This window comes from Piliocolobus tephrosceles, chromosome 2, assembly GCF_002776525.5.
Source record: "Piliocolobus tephrosceles isolate RC106 chromosome 2, ASM277652v3, whole genome shotgun sequence".
Lineage (NCBI taxonomy): Eukaryota > Metazoa > Chordata > Mammalia > Primates > Cercopithecidae > Piliocolobus > Piliocolobus tephrosceles.
The window spans coordinates 183,086,611-183,101,360 of NC_045435.1; the positions used below are offsets into that span (position 1 = coordinate 183,086,611).

At 42.5% G+C, this 14,750-nt stretch overlaps 1 protein-coding gene across 4 annotated transcripts in view; it reads right to left on the reverse strand.

The window, feature by feature from the left end:
* Nucleotides 1-13,842, reverse strand: part of MASP1 (mannan binding lectin serine peptidase 1) — a 72,501-nt gene extending 58,659 nt beyond the window's left edge. For 2 of the 4 annotated variants that reach the window (XM_026455661.2, XM_031935276.1), the window contains exons 1-2: nucleotides 13,228-13,622; nucleotides 7,510-7,741 (exon numbers count right to left, since the gene is read on the reverse strand). In XM_026455661.2, coding sequence (XP_026311446.2) covers nucleotides 7,510-7,741; nucleotides 13,228-13,232 — 237 coding nt within the window. In that variant the 5' untranslated portion in view covers nucleotides 13,233-13,622. Of the gene's footprint in view, nucleotides 1-7,509; nucleotides 7,742-13,227 lie in introns of all 4 variants that reach the window. The other 2 variants (XM_031935274.1, XM_031935275.1) reach the window with 2 other exon arrangements.
* Between the last annotated feature and the right edge of the window lie 908 nt (nucleotides 13,843-14,750).

Consider the following 14,750-nt stretch of genomic DNA (forward strand, 5'->3'; position numbering starts at 1 on the left):
TTGCAGTACTGATTCCTCTTAGACCCTTATGTCACTCAAATCCTCCCACAACCTGTGAGGAAGACACTGTATTCATTAAGAACTCTTTGTTCAAATGATGACAAAACCAGTGCTGAGGGAGATCAAGGAGCTTCACCAAGATTCCTCACTCAGATGGTGGCAGAAACAGAATTTAATCCTCAATGTGTTAATCCTCTCTCCATCCGTATCTCTGTGCTCTTCCCACACCCATTCTTACAACTCTTTAAGTTCTGTCTCAAACTTCAGACCAGCATTTCCAGCTGTATTCAAAACTCAATGCACATCAGTGCACTCTATATCTTTCCAAATCGATGCATCTTCACGTTCCCGATCTCAATTTCTGGGTTAGTAGCCAATAAGCTGTCATAACTGGAGCTGAAAGCATCTGATTCCTCCTTTTCCTCTCCCATACGCAGCCAGTTCCTGTGGGGTTTACCTCTGCACATCCTACCTGCTCTTCCATATCTGTCCAGGAGGCCTGTGGGCTTTCTTGAAGTATACTACGCTCCACATAGTCATATCCAATCTATTTAGCACAGCCACCTAAATGGCCTCATTCAGCAGCTCCAGTTTTTTTTCACTTTACCAGTCCTTGATGCCCCTTATGTAGCTCCAGATTAACCTTGCTCAAGCATACCCCTGATTGTGTCACATCCCCGAGCCTCACTGCCCCCTCCCTCCGTGACATCACAGCTTCTAATTGGAAGTCCTAGACTCAAATGCTGAAAGATGCCAGGCAGAAAACATGAGTGAAACAAGCTGCTATGAATTCTTTAGACAGAAATACACACTTTGCATGTTAAATACAGAGGGATATTCTTCACTCTGCAAAGAGATTTTTCCTGAAACACATGTCTTTCTCAGGAACTTTCAACTTTCCTATTTTTGATAGAGACACTGGGGAAAAATGTTTCACTTTCTTTACTGTAAAAGAAGCAATGGTGCCACGAAGAGGCCAGAAAGCATTAGCATGGGGGAGCTATAGGGAATGGTGGGGACTCTACCCACGGGGCCACCTCTTCCTGGTGCTGGCTGGTTGCTGGAAGGCAGGAAGCTGCAAGATTTGTCAGATTTTCTAATATTCTAAGATAATTTGGAAATGTAGACTGTTGTGTGAGATTGGAAATTTTATGTTGTCATAATTCTTTCTTCTTCTTTTTTTACCCCCCACCCCAAATCATAGTATAAGTTAGTATTGGGCTGGCTAACAAAATTAATTGGTGAAATTAATTCAACCTTTGACCACTTTTTTGCGATTTTGGGAGCACATACTTAAACCCAAATTTACCAAACATTTCCCAGTTCACCCTCAGGTAATCTTTCTGGGCTTTACCTCTCCCCAAAGCATGCCAACTCTGATTATTTTCAGTTTTGCATCATTCCCATCCTCTTCAAACTCCCTGCTTTGATGGTAGCTCTGCTAAGAAATCCTACTTAGGGAACTGCACTGCCAAATTATTATTTACCCCTCAAGACTAATCTCAGACATCAACTATTTCCAAAGCCCTCCCTGGCCATCTAGAAATGACCACTCCCAAACGTATATACTGACTGATACCTCTTGTGTTACTTTGTCTGGCTTTATTATGCACTTATTTCATCACATTCTATGGAACTCTGAATTCCTTGAAGTCTTTACAGTTCATTTTACTGTGAAGAATTCTTTTTACTGATCTTTGCACACCCAGTCTTTTGCATAGGCTCAAACTTATGGTAGATTTTCAATAGGATTACTGTGCTTCATTCCATAGACAATAGGGAGGCATTGAAAGATTTTTAGAGTAGCATAATCAAAGCTATGTTCGACGAAGATCCTTCTGGATACTCATAGAAGATAGGCTAGATGGGGAGAGGCTGACATCTGGTAGACATACAGAAGGCTATTACAATAGACTAGCTGAGAGGAATAAGAATTGGAACTCAGAAACTAACGGTGGAAAGGTGGGAAGAAATGTCAAATACATCGAGGATACAGGGTTAAAAGGAAAACAGTGGCATTGTGTTACATAAACATGCCACAGATGCTGTTGAAATATTACACATGGTGACATAAAGAGAAAAAAAAGAGAGTATCCAAATGCAGGTAATTTATGCTTCCTTTTATAGTGAATAGATGCCATGAAATGAATTTGAAATTGGAATGCGTAATCTGCTGTTCTCTTGGTGGTTCTGGTTTCTAACTATCTAAACTCTCTCCATAACCATAGCTTCACAGTTTCTTTGTAAGTATAAATGAACCACTTCATCTGGTGCTCAACCAAAGGAACTTTAATTTCTTGCATTTCTGGAAAAAAATTCTTTTCTGGACATCTAAAACATAATGCTTTACAATATTTAAGGGATTTTTTAACGGTAAGTTTGACTATAGACAATATTTGTCTTATATTACAACAGAAAAACCTAGTCATTCACAAGATGGGACTTCGCTGTTTTTTTAATCTGTTAAATAACTCTGTTAAATAAATAGAAGAAGAGGCTGAGAATCTTAAGATGTAAATTCTGATACAAGCATGATGTTGGCCAATGAATTGCTCTTCCCTAGGTTTGGACATGATGATCATGGGGTTGGATCATGATTTCTAAGGTCTTAGATGCACAGAATATCAAGGCAAAGTAGACCTTAGAGACCATCTGGTTTTACCCTTTGTATTTGACAGAGGAGGAAACAGAGTTCCTTCTAGGTGTAGTCATCTGCCCAAGGTTAGTTAGTATAGAATGATATCCAGGACCCAGGCTGCCTGACTCTCTGATCAGAGAGTTTTGCCTCTTGCCTGCAGCATTAACCAGCCTGGATTCATATGCCTCATCCATGCACTACAGGAATCTAAACATTGCAGCCACATTCCCAGGAAGCAGACGCTGCTGTGCAGATGTGCGTGAGTCTTGAAGACCAAGAACTGTGGGAAATCAGGCAGGAGAGGGATTTTCATAAATGTGAGCATCCGGACCACAGACTTGGGGGTCCTGCTCTTCTACAGGCTACTGATGAGCAGTATCAGCAGTTCCATCATCATTGTCCTAATGGGCCTGGGTGGGAAGGGCAGTTTGTGGGGTTGGGCTGGCTGGAAAATGTTCCTGTGAGTTGGAAGGTTTCTTAAACCCACTCCTATATAGGCCTGGGAGGAGAATTTAGTCATAGAGCAAAAATGCCCTAAAACAGGGAATTTTATCCAGCCAAAGGCAAGCCAGTGTTATTTTAAGTTGCTTTGTAAAGGACACTGTTGGCATGATATGTTTACACGTTCTGTGATGACATACCACCAAGGCATCCCCAGCAGGCTGCAGGCTCCTACTGGAGGGCTTGCAGCTATGCAACATTGAGACGCAGCTGCTGTAAACAAGATTTCTGTTTTCTGGTGTTATCCTGACTATGATAAGGAGGGTTTGGCGGGGTCGTCTTAGAAGTTCTGGCGAGGAGGATTGGGAATATAATTCCAGAATTCAAAGGACCATGGGGATCATCTCGTTCCACCCTCTCACTGAGCAGAGGAAAAAACAGAATTTTGGAAAGGGATATGGATTTACCCGGGGGCCACATGGTATATTTGCGCTTTTATTTAGATGGAAAGAGAAGAGTTTCTCTTCCATTTATAGCCAGAAAAAGCATACATGCTAGGGGCTAGCATTGGCCAGGCAATTAGAAAAAGTCAGTCGGTTTCAACTAAGTGTGGAAGACTTCTGGGTCTGGGATTTCAGAGGCAGAATGCTCACCCTCTCTCCTCTCTGTCCAATAGGAACGTGACCAGAGCAGCAAGATTCAAGTCACAATCCCTCAAGGTGCTTCAGGGTAACCAAGGAGGATGAGCAAGCAGGGCCACCTACAGCTAGAGCAGCTCACTTCTGTCTCTTCTCTATGTTGGGCCTAACTGAAGATTTTCAAGAAGAAAATGTGGGCTGGGCGTGGTGGCTCACATCTCTGTAATCCCACTTTGGGAGGCCGAGGTGGGAGGATCATGAGGTCAGGAGTTAGAGACCATCCTGGCCAACATGGTGAAACCTCGTCTCTACTAAAACACAAAAAATTAGCCGGGCATGGTGGTGTGTGCCTGTAGTCCCAGCTGCTCAGGAGGCTGAGACAGGGGAATCGCTTGAACCCGGGAGGTGGAGGTTGCAGTGAGCCGAGATCGAGCCACTGCACTCCAGCCTGGCAACAGAGCAAGACTCTGTCTCGAAAGAAAAAAAAAAAAAAGAAAATGTGTACTGGGGAGAACATATTTGAAAACCACAACGTAAGATGAGATGCATCCCCGAGGGCCCCTGCAGCCTGACATTCTGTGAGTTCTCAGTTCTAGGAGGGCAACTCACTGGTTGTGTGTAGGCAGGGGCACAGGTTGGTGTCCGCATGAGCACCAGTAGTCAGCCAACCAGCATGCAGCACCCTGCAGAGGCGAGGCCTGCTGGTGCCCCAGGGCTGCTGGAACCTCTGCAGGAGGCTAATGCTGACATTTGGGTGGCTTTCTGGAAGAGAGTCAGCTGTGCAAGCGCAAGTGGAGAAATCTATCTCACTTCCTGCCGCCACCATGTTACTCTCTTCTTTCAAAGGAACTGGAAAAATGTTCCAACTCACAGATGCAAGGCTCTTAGGGCATTTCAGGTACGCAGCTCAGTCCCTAAGTTGCCTCAAGTAGACTACTTCCCTGTTATGCCCAGAGGTTTTCTGTCTAATTTTGGAGTAGAGAGGATGCTGTAAAATAATATTTTTCTCCACTCCATGTCATTTGGGGAGTTAGTGGCAGATCTGAGCCCAGAAAAGGAATTTTCTGAATTCCATGTAAGGGCCCAGGACCATACTACCTCTTCCAGAGGGCCCATGTCCACCTGCTTGTGGTTTCAGGAAGGAGTCTCACCACTCTAGATAGAAACCATCAACCGATTTCCAAAATATTCTGTAGCCTAGAAAGCCAAGCTTTGGATAGAAGTCGATTCCAATATCTTTAATTCAATGTTAGAAGCGGTCTTCAGATTTTGTTATTGCTCTTGAAAAGCAGCATCGGTTTTTCCCCATTAACAAAATGCTGCTTTATGTCAGCTGCTTCATCTGCCTTCCTGGGAGACTCCACTTATTTGGAGCAAAGAAATGAGCTAAACCCTCTCTTCTGTGTTTATCATCTTGATAAAGGAGATCTAACAAGGTTAAACTTGTCTTCTGTCTGAAAAAGAATCAAACTTAATGAATTCTCAATGAATATGAAGTTAAGAGTCAAACCTTAAGGAGGAGAAGGGGCAAATTATGAGAAGAGGTCATTGCTACAACTGAGGAAAAATATTCTATAATTTCTGTGATTTTGAGTCTCAGGTACCCATAAAAGCTATTGGCACTGACAAAATTTCTAGAAGGTTGACATGTTTGAAAGTGGAGAAAAATATGGTTAGAAAGTTCATATCAAGCCTTGTCTAAATCCATGGAACTTATTGTCATATTAAACCAAGGTTTGTTCATTTTTCTTCCGGTTAAGGCCACTCCAACCAAAATATTAAAGAATGTCATGATTTTGTGACCAACATTAGTTGGGGGAATGGGCTGGGAGATTCCACTTAGCCTCAAGATACACACCTCTAATCTATCTTATCCTGGAGTTTAACTCTGGTTAACCCTTTTATCCTGAAAGGCATAACTGACCTTTTCACCAGAAAGTTCAGTTTAGGATGATACATACTCATAGCCTCAGTGAAGACCTCTTGGTTGATCCTTGTGACCCTGAGAAATTGGTTCTATTTTTAATGAATTTATAGAAATTGCATCTAGATTACCAATCTACATTGTCTCTTTGAGCAACCAGTTCCACCTTTTCTCATTCTTTATCAGTTAGTCTTTCATTGCCATCACTGTTTTCTATCTTGTGCAATGGCTATTTTCAAGGCTCACCTTTCTTTTTAAGGGACCAGATCTTTTGTGTCCTAATATTTCCACTGTCCCTAGCACAGGGCATTCTAAGAGGGCATCATCCCATACAGCAGTGGTTCTGGGACATTGAACAATATCTGGACACATTTATGATTGCCATAACTGGTTGGGAGGGGATGCTGCTACTGGCACCTAGTTAGGATAGAAGCTAGGGATGCTGCTAAAAATCCCACAATGCTCAAGACAGCTTTTCTCAGCAAATTACCTGGTTCAAAATATCAGTAGCGCTGAGGTTAAAAATCTCTACCATGGAACACCAATTTTGGAAAATGTTTAGATGCAGAGACCTATTGTAAATGGAACATTGCAAGCAGACCCAACATATACAATGACAACACTCTACATATAAAATAAGTGGAGGCACAGTGCCTTTATATGCCCCTGCTGTATCCTAGGCTCAGTGGAGAATAGCTTGGGAGTTGTTTGGTGTAGACAAAAGAGCATGTGATTCAAAAACACAAGGCATGGGTTTGAGAGCTTAATCCGTCACTTACCAGATGTACAACCTTGGGTGAGTTGCTTAACCTTCCTGGGTTTATTTCTTTACCTGTGAAATGGGGTCATAACTCCTGTCTCAAAATTGTTTTAAAGTTTGAATGAGATTATAATTATAAAAGCACCTTGTAAACTCACTTCTCTGTTGTTGACCAAATATTCTGATTAATACAAGGTTAATTCATGTTGAATTGCTGGTTACGGAAGAATGAGTGTACAATAATACTAAAAATATCTAAATGCTCTAGCATTGTTTGATGAGATCCTCTTCCAGAAAGCTGGAGAGAGCTTAGAAGGTAGGTTCTTAGGTCTCCACATCTTTTTAAACTAGATACAACTGCAATAAACTTGATCCCTTAGAAATATTCTGACCTTTTTTCAGCCACACTTTAAAAGAAGAACAGCTTCTCACCCATGGCAATTTTTTTTTTTGTGTGGGGGGTTCTCTAAATTCCAGGGTATATCGTTTTGATGAGGTCCTGCTCTTCCCCCATATTTACTTTTTACATCTACTTCTGATAGTGACCCTCTCCTCCCTACCCATGCTTTTTGCTGATAAAATGCAAACTCCTTGGCATGACATTTAAGGCCCTTAAGAATCTCCCCTCCACACACCCTTCCTACTTCATCTCCGACTCTTTACTACTGTATACCCTGCACTTCCCATATACTTGATCATTATTTGGAAAATTGGACAATGCTTTCTAATGCCTCAACTTTGGACATAATTATGGTTCTGTTTCCATGATTACCGGTTACTCCGAGGTCTCTGCCCTTTTCTGCTCACTGCATTAAAGGTGACCTTGGAACAGAGACTGGTAGAATCACTAAAGGCTTTGAGGACAGGAAGAAAGAAGGGATGTTGTGTTGGGCTGAGTCATACTCCATCAGCTCCAGTTTCCTTCACGGACTTTTCTAGTTCTACCCATCAGCTTGCACTTAGCTTTCCACCTTGACATGAATTCATACCATAGTGATGTTGTGTGTCTCTCTCACTATATGCCACCCTGGAAGGGTCTAATTTCATACTGCCTTGTCTAAATCCCAGCAGAGAGCCTGGCCCAGTTAGGGGACATCAGGAGTCTCACCTTCACATAGTCATATTCACAAAGGTAGGAGGATTCCAAGTTGAAGTGCAGGAAGTAAAGCTTGATCCGAAACCCGTCTGGGACAGTGATATTCCAAGTCACCTCCGAATCACTGGGATAGGAGTCTGGATAACCAGGCGACTGGATCTGGCCAAACATATTGTTCAGCTCCACGGTGTGGGCTGAAGCCTTTGACAGGGAGAAGCACAAAGCATGATAGAGAAGCAGCCACCTGAAAGACATGAATGTAGGTCTACTTACATTTATAAACACAGGCCCCCGCCATTCATCTCAATCACAGCCAGGAGAATAAGATCCCAGCATGTCTGTCTCTCTGGCGTTCTGCAATTACCTTTCCCCTTCTGACCTTCCTCCTCGGTCTGTATTATGGGAAAATGGTAACTAGATAATTTCTAACATTTCTTCTGGTTTTGCTCATTCAAAGCTCTGATAATAGTGTTAAATTTAAACTCCTAGAAAGTATCACATTTGGGAGTCAGACACTTCCATTTTACTGTCGAAAATGTAACTTTCATAATTAGGTAAAAGTTGATATTTCTTCAGCTTGGCTTAATTTAAGAATCATAAACTCTTGATTCTCTTTTCTAAAAAGTAAATGATAATAACATGGTAATACTGGGATGAGGCTTAAATGCATTGATGGAATCTGTAGTACCTTAAACAGATTTAACATGTTGAAATGGTATTTCACCACAAACTCAAAGTATGCAGAATCTTTAATAAAGAAGGAATAAGCAAAGCAAATCTTCTTCCTCTTAGTAAAAGGATCGAAAACTTACAACTTATTCTTGTAGGACTCAGAGATAATGGACTAATAAAGAGTTGCAAAAGAGGCAAGGAAAATTCAATAAAACTTACAGAGCACATCACCATGGCTGACGCAATAACGAGGCAGAATGACCAAGGCTGGTCAAAGCCCTCCTGGTCGGTCAGTATTCACCACACCAGGCCTCTGTCAAACAGACTGATTCCCCTGTGCGGTCTGGTGACCTTGAACTTAATGGTGCTGAAGCTGCCTCATCACTCCTCTCCTTATCATTTCCTGCTCTTGTTTCTGATTTCTGTTCATGGTATTACCATCAACCAGTTCCCTGGTCTGAACTTTAACCGTTCATCTTTTCATTTACCCCAGAGTCAATAGTCACCACGTCCTACTTATTCTGCTTCCTATGTTTTGGAAATCCGTCTCTCCTCCTCTCCAGTTAATTACATAGTTTACATTTTCTTATACAACTTATTGCTGTAGCATCCTAACAGATATCCCCGACCCACCCACCAACAGTCTTCTGCCAAAGCTGATTTTTTAAAACACAGAGGTGACCACGCTGTTCTACGGTGTCTGCTGGGTAAAGTGTCTGCTTCTGGGATGGCTGTTGAGGCCCTTTTGATCTGGCTGGTCTGTCCTTCCCATCTCATCTCAGTAGCCAGCCCTGTGATCCCCTAGTTATTCTGGGGGCATGCCATGCCCTTCCATTCCAGCCTCATTGCATGTGCCCTGTTCACTCCTCACCTACTTATCCTCCACTGTCTTGCTTGTCCTCCACCAACCAGCTCAGAGCTTCCCAGCTATGGAGTATCCTTTCACTCCTCCACAAGCCACGGCTCCCTGCACATTTCTCTATTAGTGTGGGCGTCACATTGCACTACTTCAGTCACACCCTTTGGAGTGAAATTTACTTGGATTTAAGTCCCAATTCTTCCACTTACTGACTGTGAAAACTTGGGCAACAAGTGTCCCTGAGCCCCCGTTTCCTCAGATATAAAATGGAGATTATAATATCTAATTCATAGGGCTCCTATGAGCATGAAAGATGATGCATATAAAGGTCCTAGTATAGAGTCTGATATATAACAGATTATAAATGAATGAATCCATGAAAGTGGGGCCTGAGTCTTAGATAGCCTAAAAAGTCAATGCTGGGAAACCATACCAGCATCTTCAGATTAACAGTGACATATTTGCTAATCAGGTGTCATGTTAACATTTACATAAAGTGTAAATAGGTAAGTACAAAAAGTCTGAAAGGATATACACCAAGGTATTAACAGTAGTTATCTCTGAAATGGGAAAATAAGTATTTCTATTTTTGTGCATATAAAATGTTTACATTTGTCAAGAAGGATCATGTACTATTTTTTCAAGAAAAAGAAAATAAATTTATTTAATTTTTTTCAAGGTCCCTACAGTAGCAATATGTGACATTCTATTAAGAAAACAAAATGTCTTAATCCCATAGCCAATGTCAATATTTTCTTAAACCAATCTGTGGAAGGAGGGCCTCAGAGGCAGAAGGAAGGGAAGGCATATGTCCAAGTTAACCTGCGAATTAGTTGGAAAGCTGAGTCAAAAAACCAGTTGGCAGGGCCCAAGCATCCCATTTTCAAGTGAGGAAATGAACCAATGTTAACAGGGCTGGAGTTCAGGTTCAGCCCTCCTGAGGAGGGGAGAGCACTGGCCCTGGGTCAGAAGACCTAGATTCAGCTCCAGCTTTGACTTTATTTATCCTTTCCATTTTAGGAGGTCATGAGAGGTCTTGTTTCCTCATCCATTAAGTAGTAATAATAATGACTTCCCACAGCACTGCTATCAGAGTAAAGGAGGATGGGGAAGTATTTTGTTAACTGTCTAGCCCTAGCCAAACATTAGTTATGATTATTCCATCGTGCTACTTCCCGAAAAGCAAGAGTCAGGAATGAGCTTTGGTTCCTAAACCGGACTTCCCTATAATAGCGACACCCAAATTATGCAAGGCTGAAACGTCAACTTCCTCCATGTCTGCTTTTTCCAGACCACATCGAGGAGATACCGAACCTCCTGAGGCCAGTTCTGTCAAGGACTGGCAGCAGAGAGCCCTGTCTAGCCCAGAAGCCCAGTGCCATGTGTGGTAGGCAACTGGTCAGCGTGGGAGGAAGGCCCAGGAAGCTTTCCCTTCTACTTTGTTTGCATCTCAAAATGGTTTCAAACATATGAAACAAATATCTCCCTTCATGTAATGGGCTTGAGCATATGCTTGCCTGCTTGCGTTAGGGGCTGTAAATTGAAGAATGTAAGTGGCAGCTTTCATTCCTCGTCACACTCTCTGAGTGTTTTTGGCTTCTTATATACCAGGCACCGGCTGTATAGTTTCTGACACCTGCTATCTATACTCCGGCTAATCAAAAAGTTTAACTACATTGCTGAAATGTCAAAAGTAATATATAGAGCTGAAATTTTATAGGCCCCACTGTAGGAACAGGCTAGCAGGACTCTGTAAAAATGCCTGCATATATCTATGATTGTGGCATGAACGGCGCTTGCTCTCTTCTCCATACACTCTCCGTACACGCCCCTCGTTTCAATCCACACCACACCAAGACCCCATTTTTGAATTGAAGAGTTGGAAGGGACTGCATGGATCCCTTACAGAGCACCCTAATTTGACAGATGATGAAAAGGGGACCCCAAGAGATGTCACATCATGCTCAATACCATATGGTGAATTAACTTCCACAGAAGAAGGGAATAACAAGAGCTCACAGAAGAAGCTGGGTCCATGCCCATATCATGCCCAGGCATCTGGCCAAAGCAATTAATTCTGTGAAAAAATTATTTAAAAATCCATGACTTTATGTGAAAAATTTAAAAATATTAATGCCAAAGTCCCTCCCCAGGAGATTCTGGTTTAATTGGTCTGGGGTGAGGCCTGAGCACTGGCATGTTTTAAGGCACCACCGATCATTCTAAGGTACAGTCAGAATTATGAGCTGTCAGTTTAGAATAATATACTTGGCTGAAAGTCTAGTGGAATATAGTAGAAAAAATCCTGAACTTGGAGCCCGAAGACCCAAATTTGAATCTGCACCTTTTCATGATCATCAGTGTGGTCTGGGCAAGTTGCTTCACTGCGTTTATACCCACCACTTATCCATAAATCCTTACTTCATCCAGAATCTGAAAACCAGATGAGACAGTGCTCTTCAAAGCGCTCCACAAATACTGAAATACTGTATCCATGTGAGACAAGACCTGCTGGAGACTTGTCTAGTGGAGCGCTTTTCTCGGAGTTGCTTGGCTATTCAAAAATTGAATTCAATTCAACAAACAGGTACTGAATGACTAGTAGGAAATAGGCATTATGTTAGGTGCTGGCCATACAAACATGAAGACATAGATCATGTAACTTAAGGAGCACTGAGATTTGTAAGGGGAGGTGGACATTTTAACAAGGACATACTACAAGGACAATAAGAGATGCAGCTTTAAGGGACAGAGACAGAACAAAGGACAAAGGAGGGGGTGCTCACTCTGGAAGATGGTGGTTAGGAGAGAGAAAGAGATATTTGTGCCAGCTTGAACAATCAGGTCTTCTAGGTGGAAAATAAAGAAGAAGGTTGCTCCAAGTTTAGGGATGAGCATATGCAACGATACAGAACTATCTCTTAGCCAAGTAGTTTGATACGGGCTGGGGCACTGAATGGTAGGGTGGGATTCAGACCAGATCATTCACAGGTAAATGAGATGATCATTCAATGTAGATTGACGTAAATCCCATTTTTTTTTTTTTTTTTTTTTGGAGAAAGAGAAATGATGTTTAATGGCAGGTTTAAAATTATAATGGATTTAAAAAGAACAGAATTATTGCACTAACTTTTTAAAGACCTAGTTATCTCTCTGAACCACAGGTAATTGGAGTTCAAAGAGTTAACATAGTCTGAAGCCTCTCATTGGTCTCAGACCCAGAAAAGTTGCTAGGTTACTTTGCAGAAGAGAAACAAATAAAAACACTTTCCCAACTGAAAAGAAAATTATAGTAAAAGAGGTATTTAGGGATTTTACACATCTGCAGAGCATTTTGTGTGTGTGTGTGTGTGTGTGTGTGTGTGTGTGTGTAACAGCATTAACACTTAGGTAATAAAAACAACTAGGGTGGCTGGGTTTTCAGACTTGCAGCAAAAAACTTGTATGAAAGGTCTGGGAAGGAGTGTCAAGTATAATGAGGAATAAGAAAGGTTAAAGAGTTTAAAACCAATTAGAATGTGAAGTTCTTGATTTCAGAACTCTAAAATCCTTAATTTTTTTTGAGTGTGATATCTCTTTAAGAGCCATTTGGTGTACTTCATAGCCTGATTCATGCCACCAGCTGCCTTTGATTTCAATGAGAAATGCAGAAAATTTGTAGGGAACTGTAAAATGGGGACAGATTTTTAGTTTTCTAAATTGAGGTTTAACTGGCAAACTTGTAAAGGTTGAAGAAACCACAGAGTCAAGCTATTGGAAGCTGGTTTCTTTTCTGGTCAGAACGAATAAACACACAAACACGTATCTAACTCACAAAGTGTTGGAAGAGAGAAAGCAATGCTCTTTCTAGAGGAGGAACACGGAAAAATCAGCCTTGTGGGTGAGCAGGAGAAGAGTCACATTCGCCAGCAGGCAGCACCCTGTGCAGGCAGCGGGAGAAATCCGAGCTTCAGCAGCGCCCGAAGCAGGATTTGCACAAAGTCTCCCGTTTCAAGTTTTATGTCTCCTGGAGTCCTGGGGAAGGCACCCAGCCCACCCACAGCTCCCTTCTCAGAGCCCCAAGAATTGATGAGAACCCCCCTCACTACCACACGCAGGACACGCAGGTGAGTCTGTCCAGTGACAAGGTCAGACCCTCCCTGCTATTTGACACCGGGTCCCCAAAAGGGAACTGTGCCCTCTCCTCCCCTGGCACGTACCTCATTTTCCTGCCTTGGGTGCTCCCGGCTGCCCGGCCTTGGTCCTCCCAGCTTGACTTGCCTGTGAGCTCGTGCCCGGTGTGGTGTCCGCGATGCCTTATCTTTGTTCTGAGGTCCCTGTGTGTCTCTGGAATTGGCTGGCATTCTCCATTCAGGTCACGCCTTCCCCTGCCTGCAACAGATCCCCTCTCCCCCTCTCTCCCTCTGGCTTCTCCTCTCTCCTCTCTCTCTGCTTTGACTTGCTCTTGCACTCCCAGGAACCTGACAACAAAACCTGTCTTCTTCCCGAAAAGATCTGCTCCTTCCGTTCCCTCCTTTATCCTGTGTGACTGACTTCAGCCCTTGAGAGAAAATAACTGAGGGGCTCAAGCAGGTATCTGTATCACTCCGTGTGTGTGTGTGTGTGTGTGTGTGTGTGTGTGTGTGTGTGTGTGTGGAGAATGAGAGAGAGACAGAGTGAAAGGGGACAAAGTCTAATTTCTCTTTAGTTTTTTTTTTTTTTTTTTTTTTGCCAGATGACTATAATTTTCTGCTTTTCTTCAGGACACCCGTGAAAGTAAAGCAATTAAATAGAAACAACCAACTAAGAAGGCAATTCTAGCACCCACACTAGAAGATAAAAAAGGTCTAAATCCCAGAGCCTCTGTCTGCAAATAACTACAGGTTTCCTTGTGAGCGGAGCCCCAAATAACTACAGGTTTTCTCATGATCAGAGTCACAAACGACGACAAGTTTTCCTGTGAATGGAGCCACTGGCCCCGGAATTGGGGGAGCATCAAGTCCTGAAGTTGGCTGGTTGTTCCTTCCCATAAGCATTACCTGTGGCACTATTTACCGGCTTGGAGTGTGCGTGGCTCTAATCCAGCTCAGACAGGGCCCATCATGTAAGAAATCTCACTGCCCCAGGGGTATAGAAAGACCTGAGCCTGTATACATGTGTATACCCATGGCTTCTGGAGAAATCAGCAGTAGATCTAAGATGAGCTGAATAATAAGAAAATTACCCCCTCCACAGCAACAACAAACCAACACTGAATAGGGAGCGGCATGTCTGAGTGTAGAAGTTAAGTTTGACTGTGCACCTTTTCTGTGTTAGACACAGTGCTAGGCACAAACATCATCTCAGTTACTTTCGCAAACTGGTGAGAGTGCTGCTGTTATATTCATTTTACAAGTGAGGACACTAAGGCTCAGAGAGAATATGCCACTTGCCAAGATCACCCAGTTATTTATTACTCCTCACTGCCACGACCACTAGAAGCTAACAGTTATTGAGTGCTATGTGTCTGGCACTACTCTAAGCACTTAATAGATCAATTCTCTTCAGTCATCTTTATATCTTGTATACACGGCTGGTAATATTCTCATTTTTCAGCGGAAACTGCCCAGAGAGGTTAAGTAACTTTCCCAAGTTCACACAGCTAGAAAGTAATAGAGGCAGAATTTGAAGTGTTAGCCACTGTATTACACTGCTACTCATTAACATTTTATAATGCATATGGAATTTCCAATGCACACACACA